The sequence below is a fragment of the Papio anubis genome, chromosome 4 (assembly GCF_008728515.1).
Source record: "Papio anubis isolate 15944 chromosome 4, Panubis1.0, whole genome shotgun sequence".
NCBI lineage: Eukaryota > Metazoa > Chordata > Mammalia > Primates > Cercopithecidae > Papio > Papio anubis.
In genome coordinates, this window is record NC_044979.1 from 137,813,945 (window position 1) to 137,830,339 (window position 16,395).

The window sequence follows — 16,395 nt, forward strand, 5'->3', positions numbered from 1 at the left end:
GGGTTGCTTAAGCCTGGGAGGAGGAGGTGGCAACAGACTGAGACCCTGTCTCAACTTTCCGAGGAAAAAGACTTTGAGCAAACTTTTTTTTTTTTTTTTTTTTTTTTTTTTTTTAAAGATTCAGGGTCTTGCTCTGTTGCCCAGGCTGGAGAGCAGTGGTGCCATTATAGATCACTGCAGCCTTGAACTCCTGGGCAGAAGTGATCCTCCCACCTCAGCCTCCAGAGTGGCTGGGACTACAGGCACATGCCACCATGCCCAGTTAATTTTTTATTTTTTGTAGAGATGGGGTCTCACTATGTTGCCCAGGCTGGTCTTGAAACTCCTGCACCTCAAGCAATCCTCCCGCCTCAGCCTCCTAAAGTGCTGGGGTTACAGGTGTTAGCCACCGTGCTGGGCCAGCTCTTAGGGTTTTATGCAGGTCTCTCCTATCTGAGGGGGCTGGCATTTGGGGTAACTCTGACACCCTTGGCCCTGAGTGACTGCGTGAGACGCGGGGCTGCCGACTGCACCTGGCACTGGGGGTCGTTTCCATCCCATACTCTGGGTTCTCCCACTGGAGGAAGGATTGAATCCAGTGTAATTCGGAGAGAGGCTTATGCTTCTGTATCACATGTGGGCATTCCACAATCTGAAATCTCCGAAGTAATACGCGACCAAGTCATCCGCCACTTCCACTAGACACACAGACTGGCAGACGGCTCTGTTCCAACCCGGTAGGTCTCAAGACGAGCAACAGCCTCTGAGTCACAACTGCGCGGAGAAGCCTAGCAGCCACCTCGGCAGAGCCATTCCCCCACGTCCAGCCTGAGCGCCATCTGGAAAGAGACCCTGCTCAGCCGCCCCAGCATTCCAGAGACCCGCAAGCCACTGTCCCAATCCCCTCTTCCGGCCCACTCGCAAGCATTAACTGGCGCTCTTCACTTGTCTTTCTGTTACATCAGGAGTCAGGGGCACAGTGAGAGCCCCACACAGAAGGTTGAGGTCACGCCACTGACCAGCTGCGGGCCACCAGGCAGAGCAGCCTGGCCGTAGTCCTGGTCACCCAAGTGCCATCGATTGGGGCTGCCACCACCAACCTGGTGCCACACCAGCATTGGCCACCATTCCTGGTTCCCCACAGCAAGCCTATATGACAGGCAATGGTGTCTCCATTTTACAGACAAGGAAGCGGATGCCAGGGAGGGTAAGGGCTGGGTTCAAGGCTAGGCAAACAGTGCTGGTGACAACAGCAAGTAGGAACGCAGGCCCCGGCGGAGCCCTTCCTGTGAGCCGGATGCAGACTGAAAGAGCGGTGCCCGAAATCCCCATGCCTCCTAGAGCCACGCGGTTTTCTGTGTGCCCGGAAGCCACACGCCCGAGGACGTGCGGACAGGTGCAAGGAGGACAACCTCGGGAACGGCGATTCTCGAGGTGCCATTTGGACCCTGAATGACAGTGTTTGCTGCTCGTCCTCAGGCCAGAACACTTTAAATAAAAACAACCCAGACATTCTTGTGTTTGTATAAAAGATATTTACTTCAATTATCACACCTAGGGTGCTAGTGAATAATAATACATGGTGTGAGTCTCATACAGTGATATTGCTTCTCCGTATTATATAGGGACCGTTGTACAGTGCTGAGAACAAACATCGTATGGCTAACCAAAGACAGAGGGACAACACCAAGGGGCCGACGGGTGCCTCCCCCACCCCCACGCCAGCCAGGTCAACTTTGACTCTTAATGTAGAAAAACAAATAGCAAGAAATAAAATGTTATCAGAGAGATGTCACACAGCAACACACCAGAGGCATCTCAAAGCGATTTGTACAAAAAAAAAAAAAAAAAGACTTTTTTTTTTTTTTTTCTTTTTTCTTTTTTGGTCAATTGGGTCTTTGTGAGGATTGGAGAAAAAAAAATCTGTGATTGTGAGGATTAACAAACAAGCTCTAGAAAGATCTAAGACTTGGTGCGTTACAGAAAATATAAAATACTGCTAAAATGTAAGACGTGACAAAACACTGGAGCGGGGGTGGGTTGGGGGTTGCTGAGCTTATAAAGAGTTTTCCGGAAGATTCCGCCACCCTGCGAGTGCGTCTTGTGCTGTTAGTAGTCTGGACAGGAGCGTGGTGCTACCCGCTCTCAAGGCAAGCAGCAAACAGTTATTATTGCACAAACGCAAAGAACTAGGTCTCTTATTCAATGGAAAGGGATGTGGGGAAAACCACCTTCTTTTTTCCCCCACTTTTATTTTATAACAAGCTGTTCTCCAATGCTTTAAGAATTTTGGGTGAATTCTCACATCTCCAGAATGCACGGGATTTTTTTTTTTTTTTCCAAGAGGTCTCAGATGGGGGACGTGAGATGCCCGTTTTCTCAAGGGAAGAGGCAGAAGATGGTTTGAGAGAGAGAAATGCATAGACTGATGAGAGAAAAATGAAAAAAAAAAGTATTTTGGGGAGATGGGGACCATTGTTTCGGTGGAGGGTTTCTTTCAAAGAGAGAACAAAATCAGGACCCCCGGCGATCTTGGAGAAGGGGAGGTGATGGTATGGAAAGAGATACTCTTCCCAGCCTACCTTGGGGTGGGCAGGACCCTTGCCTTGGCCTGGGGTAAGATTCCTTCTGCTGGGCCCATGGGATCGAGGCAGGGCATCTCACCTTCACACCCGATTGGCAAGCAACTGGTGTCCTGCTGGCTGAGCTTGGGGCCACAGCAAGCAATCTCCACACCCAACCTTCCTCCACATTGAACCACCTATAGAAAAGGGGCCCTCTGCCTATGCTCTCCTAGGTGAGCCCTCAAGCCACAGCCTGGTACTACAAAACACTGTTGCTTTGAAAGATGGTTTTGACCAACTTTGTACGCAAGAAAAACAGTAACAACAAAAAACCAACCAAAACATATCAACCCGTGCGGGCCTTGCAAGAAATCACCCTCTCGCTTGGAAGTAAAGTCTTGGCCAGGCCACCGCGCCCTCTCTGACCGGGGTTCGCCGAAACTTCATGAACCCAGAAGTCTTACCAGAGGCTCTAGGAGGCTTTGGGGAACTGAACTTGGCTTTGCTAAGATTCCTCTGAAGCTCCTCAAGCGAGCGTTCTTCAACTCAGCACTCCCTCACTCGTTGGTAGATGTTTTTTTGTTCATATACTCTCTCGTTTAAAAAGTTAGACACATAGAGACCACCAGTTTTTGAGTGGCTACTCTGGAGACAGGTGTTTGATTTTGCTGGGGAAACCCATCTGCCCCCCAGTTAATCCCACAGACGCCTTGGTTCTCTGGGGGAATGGGGGAGGAGAGGAAGGCAGAGGATAGTAACCACTAGAGTGACAGCAAAAAGCATTTATGACAACAAAACACAAAATAACAATACACTCCTGATAAGTACTTAAATGATTAACCTAATAATAAATAGAAGAGGATAGAAATAATTTTTTTTTTTTTCCTCAAGGAAACATCCTTTTATAATCACCCTCACGCACGCCGGCAGGTCAGTAGCAGTCAGTCCATTTCAACAAGACAAGGTTAAGTGCTGGAAGGGATGGCTGTGGCCTCAGACACTGGGGAAGGCTCTCAGCTTCTGAATCACCGACACTCCCCATCCTGCCTCGTCAGGCCAGCGGCTCTGGCCAGAGCCCGCGGGCCCTGCACGCCCAGCTCAGTGGTCACCAAGAGGCAGGCTGGGAGACTGGAGGGAATGGGGGAGGCCTGTTTTCCCTTCGGTTCATGAACAAACGGAACTACAGTGAACAAACTCATTCATAACCTGAATCGTCCTGGTCTAAAGCTTACTTTGAGTTCATTTGGTGTGCAATACGTTATTTTTTAAAAATGAAGAAAAATGATTTCAATTGCACAGAGCTTTTACACATAGTCATCTATTTAAGTGCTTTTTGTTTAAAGCAAACTACAAAAAAAAAAATAATAATAAAAAAGAAGCAAAAGGGGGGAAAAAGGAATTATAAAACAAAAGCAGCTCCGTGCCACTTCAATGTGTCTTGCTGAATGGTGTCTCGTTTCACCAGCAGAAGTCCCAATGCTTCCGTACACACTGTGCTTCTGATTAATTTCCATAGGGATGTAGCCGTGACATTGGGATATAAGGCACCTTTTCTTTCTGATTACAGAAAGTTTGATACATAGCATATAGCATATTTTGTGGAAGAAATTAAAGCCTAAACACTACAGAAATTACAGTAACGCAGACTAATGCTTTCTTAACATTACTGGGTAAACTAAAGGGATTCATGAAAAGCAACTCAAGGGCATCTTAAGAGTTTAAGAACAGGGGGATGGGGGAAGTGCACATTTATGCATAGCCGAATGTCTTTCTCTCGCCAGCCTTTTTTTTTTTTTTTTTTTTTTTTTTTTTTTTTTTTCCGGGATTTTTCGCCTACAATGCCCAACTTTTAAAGTTAGCATTTTGGAGGAGACTAGGCGCTTTGGAAATGTCTTGTTAAAGCTAAATGTCACTTCATCCAAAAATGAAAACTCGAGATGATGCCACGGACGGCATGGACACGGTTATCTTTGGAGGAGAGGTGGTGGTGGGAGAGGCCTGGGCAGGAGGGGGAAGTGTTTGGCAGACAGGCAAAAATTGCATTTCCTTCTACTCCCCTGACCAGGGTGGTGAGGAGCACAGGCCGCCGAGGCCTCTGGAATTGGGAAGACTGGGCTGGGGGGCCGGGAGCAGGGCTGGAGCTCCTTTTACGTTCTGCCCCCTACGCCCTACTTCTGTCCTGATTAAGCCCAAGGGTTGTGGACTTAACTTTCAGCCCATCTCTAAGGGTTTCACAGACTGGATCTTTCTAAACTTTACTGGGTACCTGCTTCCCCTTTTCCCTGGTAGTTTTCATCTACAGAAAGTCAAAACCTGATGGAAATAGACATAAGATCATCAAATTGGACCATTCTCTTAGCGTTCGAGTGTGCTGGCCAGACTGACATTTAGTACATGCTGAGATCCAACCATGTCACACTGGCCCCAGGTCACCACCTTGCCACTCAGGCCATAAGCCCTGCCCTTGTGGTCACAAAGGCTTCCCTAATGTCATCGATGCCCAGGTGAAACCACAGAAGCACTGAGGGATTTCTAAATGTGAGCTTTGGCTGGTCAATGCCCAATCATAGGATGCTGTCCCCACACTTGGGTTCTTACTTGCAAACTCTCTCCAGCAGGGGAACACTGTGACCCCCACAGTGGACAGACCCACCTCCAACCAGCAGCCCCAGGAGCTGGTTTTCTTCGGTGCTGGATGGGAACTGGCATATTCTTTTGGGATAAGAGGGTGATGCAAGTGTGGACGGGGCGTGTAGACTGGAGGAAGCCATCTATCCTTTTCTGTCTTTGAGAAGTTTGATGTTTGCAAAGGAGCGTTCGTAGTGACGCTGAAACCATGCCAGAGACAACAGACACCCAAGAGCTACAGCGTTCCCCAAAGCCAGCTGGGAATCTTGGGAAGTGTCCTCATGTGGCCACTCTGGGGCAGCCCGGGGCAAGGATAATGGCCATGATGGATCTTAACAGCTGAACAGGACTGGACAGAAAGGATAGGCAAAGACCCTTGGAGGCCCGAGACCACGCCCTGCCTGCAAAAGAAACAGCTGCTGGAGCTTTGAGAACAGGTGGAAGTCAAGAGAAAAATCCATGTGCCTTGCAGAGCACAGCTGTCTGTCCGTGTTGTGCTCACAAAAGGAGAGACACACAACGCCAGCCCACCAGGCAGAGGGATGCTCGTGTCTGCTGCGCTGGCAGCTTTCCCGCCCTCTCTAGCCCACGTGCCTCATAGTTCTGCGGGGTGTGGTTCTGGGTGACATCAGATGGAGAACACAGGTTAGTGAGGTAGAAGGGACAATGAGGAGTGTGAAGAAGAGGGAGGACATCCGGGGAGGGACAGGGCCCCCCGACCGGCAGCACTGGAGCCAAACCTCCAGCCTAAAGTACCACAGCGAACAGCCCAGCACGCCCACCGCACATGCCCCGTATCGCTACATCTCCCCCTGTACAGCTGGCTTGTCGGCCTTGGGATGAGTAAGGTCTATGGACTTTTGTTTTCACTGGTCTGCCAAGATGCGCCTGTCATAGTGCATTTAAGGCAAAGGCTGTCGCCCCTCAGTTCAAAATCTCTCTGCTTTTCTTTGTGTGACTCCCAGAAGGACATGCGTCTATTCCCCAGACTCTGCTATTTTCCAGTAAGATTTGCTTTGCTAAAATCAGAGGAATGAAAAACATTGCATAGAATGTCAACAGAGTTCATTGATCTACCTTGTATCAAAGGACATGCGTGCAGGAGGAACAAAGTCATCCAGTCCAACCTTAGTCGGGAAGGCACCTGCCCGTGAGGGAGCTCACCTGGGGACTCCTGTTCTCCTCTCTTTTTAGGGCCTGGCTGTGGCACGATCTTAAAGTAGTCAGCCGAGGCCCACAGCGATCTCTTTACAACCTGTGTAAACTGGTCGTGAGCTGCACGCCTGATGCTGGCCCTGGCCAAGGAGGGAGATGGGGTATGAGAGCTGGCCACCTGGGCTTGGGCGGTGGCCAGAAAGGAATATTTAACCCAGAGCTCTGCTGCACTCTGGGCCCGGACTGCCAACCAGCAGACCTGAACGTCCACATCAGACAGAATGGTTTTTCAATGGGAAGAAAACAAAGATGGCGACAGAAAGGAAACTGAGCCGGGAGGTATTTGTACTTTGGAGGTACAAGGGATCTACCCCAGGGAGGCTGTCGACTGGTATCTTTTGCCTCAATTACTTGCACAAAGTAGCAGGGTTTGATGGTGAGTCCCTGTGAACCACGATCCTGGCATTTCTCAGAGCGTTCCCCCACGCACGCATCCCTGGGCTGTCTGCCCCGATCCTGTCCCAGGAGATGCTTAGAAGCTGCCTCATGCCAAGATGACTCCTAAGATCGTCTGGAAGAATCCAGTTGAGCTAAGCTCCATGGCTCTGATAACCCTTTCTAAAGAGAGGTCTGGTGAGCAGAAACCACAGATGTCTTCACTGATACACAAGTTCAAGAGGAGGTTACCTGGGAGCTCGGGGATTGGGGAGGAGGACAGAAGACTCCTCTGGGATGGAAGTGAGTTGGGCACAGGTCTAGGGCAGAACCCATACACCTGCCATCTCGGCTATCACAAGGAAGCTTGGGCAGGAACCCCGGGTCAAGAGGCTAAATGCAAACACTGATTTTATGCCGAGCCTCTGCTTAGCCAGCTAAGTTAATGGCAAAAGCCTTAAGTTATGAACACTGCCTCCAATTAACAAAAAGAAGCCATTTAAAATGGCATAATGGAGCTTGTAATTAAGTGTTAGTGTTTTATATGGAACCGTTTCCCCCAGGGGAGAGGTACAAATCAGCTTCTTAAACTCATAGGGCGTGAAGAGGAAGGGGGTCGGCTGCCTGCAGGGGCCACTGCTTGGAACATCAGCGTGCTGAAGGGGAGCCACGCCGAGGGGACACTGTTCAAGGCACTTGAATACTGCTTAGCAAGATGAGAGATTAACCCTTAGACTCCAACTGAGGGGCCCAACCAGGAGGGGGTGCTCCCCCCGGCCACGGATTGCTGTATTATTTTAGTGGCAGCTCTTAGAAGTATTACAGACAGTGCTAGCTTAACATCAAAGATCGTAAGGTTGGGATCTCCATTTTTTAAAAAAATAAATAAGAGAGGAAAAAGAATACACAGAACTGCAAGCAAAATTTAACCAACTGATTGTATCCGGTACCCAGATGTAGGTCTGGCAAAAAAGACAGAATAGGAACCAACAGTAACCTAGTTAAAAATGTAAAAAATAAAAACCAAAAAGAGAAAACACCACATATGACTAAATTGCTTGGGAGGGCCAAAATGACTGCGTTTTAGACTGTTACTGTTTGGCCACTAGAATGGACAAATCTGTGTTTGTCCATTTCCTCAGATTTAACACCTTTGTAAATAACAGTCATGCCTTAAAACTAAACCCTAGCCTACTATTTCATGTTAACTTCTTTCTTTTCATTCTTATGAAAATTAGATGATATTTAGAGATTCATCACACATGATGACAAAAGTCCCTTGAGGGTTTTGTGGAGAGGACACCACAGTCGTCAGGGCTCTGCCACTCACTGTCCTAAGGGTCACTGATGTGAACTCACTCTTCTCAATGCACCTGAATCGAGCCAGATGTTGACCCGTGTCCCCTTAAGCTCCTCTGATTTTGAATTCTCTTCTCCCTGAACCAGATTTCAAGTTCAGAAATGATACCCCCATCAAAAGACAAACAAACGGCCTGCCTCCCAGCCCCCTAGAGCCTTCTGAAAACTTCTTATTCATGAAAAGGCATTGTCTTTAGTGTAGTGACTCTCAAAATTTGTGAAAACGTGAACTAAGTGCTGCAGTTGCAGGTTAAAAGACTGTAAATGAAATAATCTCTAAAACATCATGCAAGAAACGTGGTTTCACATCTTACAGTCAAAGTCCTACAAGTTAATTAACAAGCACACGGAGGTGGAACAGCCAGAGCATACCTTTAAAATTATAACTCCCTCCCACCCCCCAAATAAAAAAAAAAGTAATATTAATTAAACTTAAGAAATAATGAATGCACCATTAAAATGTCATCCAAAGATGTTGACCTAAGACAAAGGTTTCAATGATACACAATACGGTCAAAAAGTTTTCAATCAGTAATATACAGTATGACAACTACATCTTGTAAATTATACCCAATACTGCCGGCAGTCTATCCCTCTAAAGAATATTTGCCCCTTTCATCCCTTCCTAACAATCAGATAATAAAATACAGCACCTATAAATAAGCAAAAAAAAATATATATATATACCGAAATCATCTATTGTTAGTTTAAAGATATGGCAATAAAGGAGTCTAAATTAGCAAACTTGTAGAAGCCGTAACTGATAAAACAGCTTATTGAAAAAGGTGGCAGTAATGCACTCTACGTGTGCACAGGTACTTAAGAAAATACACAGACGTATAAAATTGCACACACGCACACGCACGCACACTCTCACCCGCCTCTATTCTCACGCATATACACATAGACAAGGGAGGAATCAGAGACAAGTTAGACTTTCAGTTTGTACTTAGACTGCCCTAAAACTGTGCATAAAAGAACTTTCTAAGAGGCGAAATGAACGAAGGGCAAATGGTAGGTTTGGAAGTTGAAGAGCATCCACGTTTTGGTGTGAGTTTGGGCCATTTCTACAGGGATGGGAGTGGGGAGCCCAGAATGCCACGTTCTCTCTCCTGCAGAGAAGGAAGTTTCCCACGAGTTCAACAGGGTCATCAGTGCTTGTGGTGGGAAGAAAAAGGGAAAGAGAGAGAGAGTGCGTGTGCAAGCCCTGCCCAGGCCTGGGGAGTGTCTTCCCCTGGGAGGGCTCAGTTCATCAGGTGCCCAGGAGAGTGGTGTGAGGTGAGGTGCCTTCTGTGCCAGAGAGAGATCCGTAGACTGCTATCTACTTGGGGACGGGCCCATCTGGCCCCGGAACTGCCTGCTGTGCTCGCCCGGACTACTCTCTCCTTTCTTTCAATGCTTGCACACGTGCAGACGCACAGACAGACTGAGACACTATAAATTAAACAAAATTGACAGGTACATGCTACAGTTCTTCTAACTTGTCTCCTAAACCTCCAAGATATGAGGTCTGATCAGCGTGCTCTGCGGTTAGAGGTTAAAAAGCAGATTATAAAATACCTAGATTCGGATCTTTTCTTTTTTTTCTTTTTTTTTTTTTTTCTGTCCTGATTTGGCCTAGAATGGAGTGTATTAAACAAACCCTGGTCTGCAAAACCCAGGGTCAGTTAAAGCTATACATCGATGTGCACTACATGTCAGGATTCTATTCACGTACAAGAAAACACTATGTCAGCTACCACAAAATCAGAGTTTCCTGATGTGACGTTTTCTTTTTGTTAAAAAATATGTGGAGTAAATGTGTTTTATTTTAATTCAAAGTTTCAAACGAGAAGATTCTTTTCTTGAAAATATTTAGGAATCCAAACTAGTGTGTTTAGAGTCGTTTTGACTGTGCAATCTCTTAGTGGCAACTGAACAGCTACAAAAACTTTCTTTTTTAATTTTTCTGAAAAATCCCCCCCCTTTTTTTTTCCTGGTTTAAGAAGATAATAGTGTATTATCGCTCTGAAGCCATTAGATGGCAGATAAAAAGCCCCCTTTTAATATGTGGGTTTGATTTTTTTTCTTTTAAAGCCCACACGGAACAGGAGGACACAAGGCAAAGCTGTAAGAGTTATTCCAGAACCTGTGGAAATCACTTAGGGCAATAAAAAAAACACTTCAGGGTACAAAAAAGCTCGACCACACATTTCCGTTTTCTTCCTTGAAAACTCGACATAGATTGGGCTTAATGCTCCTTTGTTTTCTATATGCACCTTGGCCTATGGCGATTTTGCCCTGTGGCCCGCAGGGCGGTAAGTGCGCGAAGCGGTCCAGGCCGCGGACTGGGTCTGGGCCGCAGGGTTGGTGGAGGCCGCAGGGTCGGCCCGGAACCTCAGGGTCGGTGTGGGCCGCAGAGTGGGTCTGGGCCACGGGCTTGGATCTGGGCCTCGGGTCGGTGCAGGCCCCGGACCGTGGAGTGGGTCTGGGCTGTGGGCTCAGGTCCGGCCTGGGGTCGGTGCAGGCCGCGGGCCAAGCCCAGGCCACGGTGTCTGCAGCTCCTGCCCCGTCCGACCCCGTCCAGGCCCTTGCAGCCCAGCCTGGCTGCCCGCCCCGGGGCCGCGGCCCCTCAGAACTCCCATTCGATAGGTTCCTCCCGGCTGGCGGCCTTCTCCAGGCGGTGGATGATGCTGTTCAAGTTCGCGGCCTTCTTCTTGCGCAGGGGGTTGTCGCGCGAGTCCCGGGCGCCCGCGGCCTCCGGGAGGCCGAAGAGGCTCTGCAGCGAGCTGGGCCTGCGGGGGGCGCTGCTGCTGCTGCTGCTGCTGCTGCTGGGCGGCGGTGCGGAGCTCCGGGCTGCGGGGCCCTCCCCTGGCGCCGCGGCGGCTGAGGTAGCGGCGTCCTCGGGGGCCGCGGGCGCGGCGGTGGCGGTGGCGGTGGCGGTGGCGGTGGCGGGGCTGGACAGGGGCCCCGGGCCTTCCGCGGGGCCTCCCTCATGGTCGTCGTCGCGGGCGTCGTCCGGGCCCGGGGTCCCCGAGGGCGGCGGCTCCGTCTGCTCCGCCGGCCGCGGCGCCTCCTCCCGCTCGGCCTCTCCCTGAGACTTCGGCTCCTCGGTGTCGGCGCTGCCTGGGCCCTCGGTGGCCTCCACGCCGTCGCAGCTGTCGCCCTCTGAGCTGGGCGCCGCCCGGCCGCTGCGGGCCGAAGGTGAGTCGCTGGCGCCCGCCTGGCCCTGGCTCCCGGCCTGAATTTCCTCAATGAACAGTTCTCTGCGAATCCGAGACCTACAAGACAACAAGAGGCGCGGACGTGAGGGGAGTGCTGCTGGGGACAGGGCCCCTGGTGCCACCCTGGCCAGACCTCTCTCTCTGGGGCTCCTGCTCCATCCAGCCTGGAGGCCCCTCCGTGCCCCTCCAGCGACCCTCGGGCCATGGGGCACCCCCTCTCCAGAGTCACCGCCTACCCCTCAGGGCCTGGCCAGGAGCCATCCCAGTATCCCAGGGCTGGGACACCACTCCCTTCTTCTCCACTGCAACAAAGTGCCACAGGCACTTGTTTTAATTTTAATTTTTTGAGACAGTTTCACTATTGCCGCCCAGGTGGAGTGCAGTGGCTCAATCTCCGCTCACTGCAACCTCTGCCTCCCCCGGTTCAAGCGATTCTCCTGCCTCAGCCTCCAGAGTACCTGGGATTACAGGCACCCGCCACCACATCCAGCTAATTTTTGCATTTTTTATAGAGATGGGGTTTTACCATGTTAGCCAGGCTGGTCTCAAACTCCTGACCTCAGGTGATCCATCTGTCTCGGCCTCCAAAAGTGCTGGGATTACAGGTGTGAGCCACTGTGTCCGGCCACTTATTTTATTTTCCAAAAACCTTTTGGAAACAAGGCCTTGATCTGTCACCAGACTGGACTGCAGTGGTGCCATCACAGCTCACTGCAGCCTCCAACTACTGGGCTTGAGTGATCCTCCCATCTCAGCCTCCTGAGTAGCTAGGAGTGCAAGTGTGTCACTATGCTTGTTAATTTTTTAATTTTTTTAAAGAGATAGAGTCTCTCCATGTTGCCCAGGGTGGTCTTGAGCTCCTGGACTCAAGCAATCTTCCTGCCTGGGCCTCCCCAAGTGCTGGGATTACAGGCATGAGCCACCACTTCCGGCCAGGGTTCTTATCGAGTGACACGTTTCCTACATCCCATCCTATCCCGCTCCAACTAGACTGAGAAAGACAAGGTCCCATTTATTCTTTGTACACCCAGGCCTTGCACTGGTGCCACTGGTGTGCAGTAATGAAGGCTGGGTGAGTTCATCAGTGAAACTGCCTGATGACCACTGCATCCATCAGGACTTCAGGGGAGAGGATCAATTAATGGACAGCCGCCAAAGTGAAAATTTTAATCTCTGAGCCACAGAAGGTCAGGTTGGGGACTTGTGGTCCAGGGTAGGGTGGAATTCCACCAAATTCTGTATTTTTCCTTTTTTTTTTTTTTTTTTTTTTTCCCTTTCCTTATTTTACTCAGAGGCAGTGTCTTGCTTTGTCACTCAGGCTGAAATACAGTGGTGTGATCATAGCTCCCTGCAGCCTCCGCCTCCCAGGCTCAGGTGATCCTCCTGCCTCAGCCTCCTGAGTAGCCAGGACCACAGGTGTATGTCACCATGCTCGGCTAAATTTTTAAAATATTGTAGAGACAGGATCTCATGATGTTGCTTAGGCTGGAGTACAGGGGCACAATCATAGTTTACTGCAAACTTGACCTCCTGGGCTGAAGTGATCCTCCTGCCTTGGCCTCCCAAAGTGTTGATATTACAGGTATAAGCCACCAAGCCCGGCCAATAAGGCTTACTGAGGCTGGGTGTGTTGGCTCATGCCTGCAATCCCAGCACTTTGGGAGGCTGAGGCGGGCCGATGGCTTGAGGCCCGGCGTTCGAAACCAGCCTGGCCAACACGGTGGAACCTTGTCTCTACTAAAAATACAAAAATTAGCCAGGTGTGGTGGCAGGCACCTGTAATCCCAGCAACTCAGGAGGCTGAGGCAGGAGAATCTCTTGAATGTGGGAGGCGGAGGTTACACTGAGCTGAGACTGTGCCACTGCATTCCAGCCTGGGCGACAGAGCAAGATCCTGACTCAAGGAAAAAAAAAAAAAAAAAGGTTTTCTGGGTTCCTACTCTGCACTGGGTCCTGTGCTGACTGTGGGGACTCCCCTGGGGAAGATCCTACTGTAGCTTAGCCCAGGGTATTGAACTCTGGCGGGGTGTAGGGGGGGTGTGAATCTGCTACGGAGTTATTTGGTTCCTGTGTGCAGTGAGCTCTGAACCTTGTCCTGAAAGATTTGTGAGCTCTGGTTCAGAAGGGAAGGGTTCTGAGAAGTCCCCCAGAAGTTCCATGGTGTGTAAGTCTTTCCCCCTTTCCTGGGGCTACCTTGGGAGCCCGGGAAACGGGGGCTTCTGTGAACAGGTTCCTGGGCGCTATGGCTTTCAAGCTCCCTGGCAGTGAGACTGCTAGTTGGGGTGAAACTCTCCACTCCACCCACTCTGACTGGGGAGGCGGGAGGCTGTACGGGTAGTGAAGGTTTGGTTCCAGCCAGACCCCACGCCAGAGTGCAGGCTTTTTGGAAGCAGGCACATCGGGGTTGGACATCTGGCTTTGGTGCTTACTAGCTGTGCAACTTGGAGAAGTTATTTAACCTCACAGCCATAGCATTCTGTGAGAAATAAGAAAACTTCAGGTTTTTTTTTGTTTTGTTTTTTTGAGACGGAGTCTCACTCTGTCGCCCAGGCTGGAGTGCAGTGGTGCGATCTCAGCTCACTGCAACCTCCGCCTCTTGGGTTCAAATGATTCTCCTGCCTCAGCCTCCCGAATAGCTGGGATTGCACGTATGTGCCATGGCGCCTGGCTAATTTTTTGTAAGTTTTTGTATTTTTAGTAGAGACGGTGTTTCACCATGTTGGCCAGGCTGGTCTCGAACTCCTGACCTCAGGTGATCCAACCCCCTCGGCTTCCCAAAGTGCTGGGATTACAGGCGTGATTAAATAAGGTATTAAATGTATGATGTACGACCCAAAGTAGACACTCAAAAAGGGGTCACCATCCAGCTGCTGTTTGTGTGCTGTGATAAGCCCTAAGGCTGGGGAGGGGACACCGTTAGGCGTGGAGCCTAGGTTTCCATGCTCATGAGCTTGGCCCCTACGTGCAGACTTTGCCTGTAAAATGGGGCCAGCAGCACTGCACTTGGGTGCTGATGGAGGGACTGATAAGATGATACATCTATAAAACTGTCTGCTCAGGCTGGGTGCAGAGACTCACACCTGTAATCCCAGGGCTTTGGGAGGCCGAGATGGGAGATTGCTTGAGCTCAGGAGTTAAGAGACCAGCCTGGGCAAAAGAGCAAAACCCCATCTCTACAAAAAAATACAAAAAATTAGCCAGGTATGGTGGCGTGTACCTGCAGCCCCAGCTACTCCTGAGGCTCAGATGGAAGGACTGATTGAGCCTGGGAGTTCAAGGCTGTGGTAAGCTGAGATTTTGCCACTGCACGCTGGCCTGGGCGACAGAGCGAGACCCTTTCTCAAAAAATGAAAACCAAAACCAAAACCACAATCAGAAAAGAAACAAACAAACAAAAAACTTTTTGGCTCAGTGCCTGGCACATGCCTTGTGCTCCACAGATGTGAGGCATTATCCTTCTTAGCCTAGATTTGCCTCCATATGTCTAAGGAATACTGTCTTCTGGCCTAGAAAGAGGAGCTTCCAGGAGCAGTTGCGGTTTTTTAGGGAAGTCACACAAGACTCACGGAATGCCGTGGCTACAAGGGTTCGGAATCTGAGTTCCTACTGGGTGGACCTGTTCTTCCAGGGGAGAGCCGTGTCCTGTGGTGTGTTATTCTGGCAATCTTGTCATCAATCCTGGGTAAATGGTCAGCCTGAGATATGTTTTTTTGCGGGAGGGTCTTGTTCTCTTGCCCGGGATGGAGTGCAGTGGCGTGATCATGGCTCACTGCAGCTTCAACCTCCTGGGTTCAGTGACTCTCCCACCTCAGCCTCCTGAGTAGCTGGGATCGCAGGCACGCATCACCACACCCGGCTGAGTTTTTCTATTTTTTGTAGAGACGTGGTCTCGCTATGTTGCCCAGGCTGGTCTCAAACTCCTGGGCTCAAGCAATCCTCCCACCTTGGCCTCCCCAAGTGCTGGGATTACAGGCTGTGCCCGGCCTAGTCTGAGATATTTTTAATTGCCTTTAGCCAGAGATATTCCTAATCCCCTTGAAGTAAAAGGATAAGAGGAAATAAAGCTTGGTTTTTTTGGAGGGGGCAAAAATTGACACCAAGTGTTACTCCCTGAGGGTTCCAGTGGGGCAGGAGAAAAGAAAATCAACGTTTCCTGTTTAACCCCTGAGAAAAGAATGTAAAAAACTACATTCTTGGTTAGGGATATAACACATGCAGCATTGGGAAGCTCTGTCGGGTATAACAGCAGATTGGTCTGTACAAAGCATTTAGTGAAAGAACAAAAGTCTTGGAGAAAAAACTCAGTCTGCATCTCTGCTCTGCCCTTGGCCTGATGGGTGGGTGGTCTCTTTTTTTTGGCAGGGGGGACGGAGTTTTGCTCTGTCGCCCAGGCTGGAGTGCAATGGTGCGATCTCAGCTCACTGCAACCTCTGCCTCCGGAGTTCAAGTGATTCCCCTGCCTCAGCCTCCCGAGTAGCTGGGATTATAGGTGTGTGCCACCACATCTGGCTAATTTTTATCTTTTTAGTAGAGACAGGGTTTCACCATGTTAGCCAGGATGGTCTCGATCTCCTGACCTCATGATCCGCCCGCCTCAGTCTCCCAAAGTGCTGGGATTACAGGTGTGAGCTACCATGCCCAGCCTAATTGTCAAATTTTTTGTAGAGACAGAGTCTCATTATCTTGCTCAGGCTGGTCTCGAATTCCTGTGCTCAAGAGATTCTCAGCCTCCCGAGTAGCTGGGATTACCGGCATGTGCCACCACACCGGGCTAATTTTGCATTTTTCGTAAAGGCAGAATTTCACCATGTTGGCCAGGCTGGTCTCGAACTCCTGACTTTAGATGATGTGCCTGCCTTGGCCTCCCAAAGTGCTGGGATTAAAGGCGTGAACCACTGAGCCCGGCCCTGCTGGGCAATCTTAGACAAGCAATTTCATGCCAATTCTGAATGCTCACTTCTCCTTCATCTATTATATTATTATTATTATTATTTTTTTCTCTAGTGACAGGCTCTCACTGTGTTGCTGAGGCTGGTCTCGAACTCCTGGCCTCAAACCATCCTCCTGCCTCC

The 16,395-nt window shown here is 49.9% G+C and overlaps 1 protein-coding gene across 18 annotated transcripts in view; it reads right to left on the reverse strand.

Annotated features, from left to right (window-relative positions):
* Nucleotides 1–16,395, reverse strand: part of CUX1 (cut like homeobox 1) — a 468,585-nt gene that overhangs the window by 24,822 nt on the left and 427,368 nt on the right. For 9 of the 18 annotated variants that reach the window (XM_009202777.3, XM_009202771.3, XM_031665515.1 and 6 more), the window contains one exon: nt 1,495–11,380. The exons of 5 other annotated variants lie outside the window; for them this stretch is intronic. In XM_009202777.3, the coding sequence (XP_009201041.2) occupies nt 10,732–11,380 (649 nt within the window). In that variant the 3' untranslated portion in view covers nt 1,495–10,731. Of the gene's footprint in view, nt 1–1,494; nt 11,381–16,395 lie in introns of those variants that run through there. 4 more of the 18 variants (XM_021935708.2, XM_031665514.1, XM_009202765.4 and 1 more) reach the window with 2 other exon arrangements.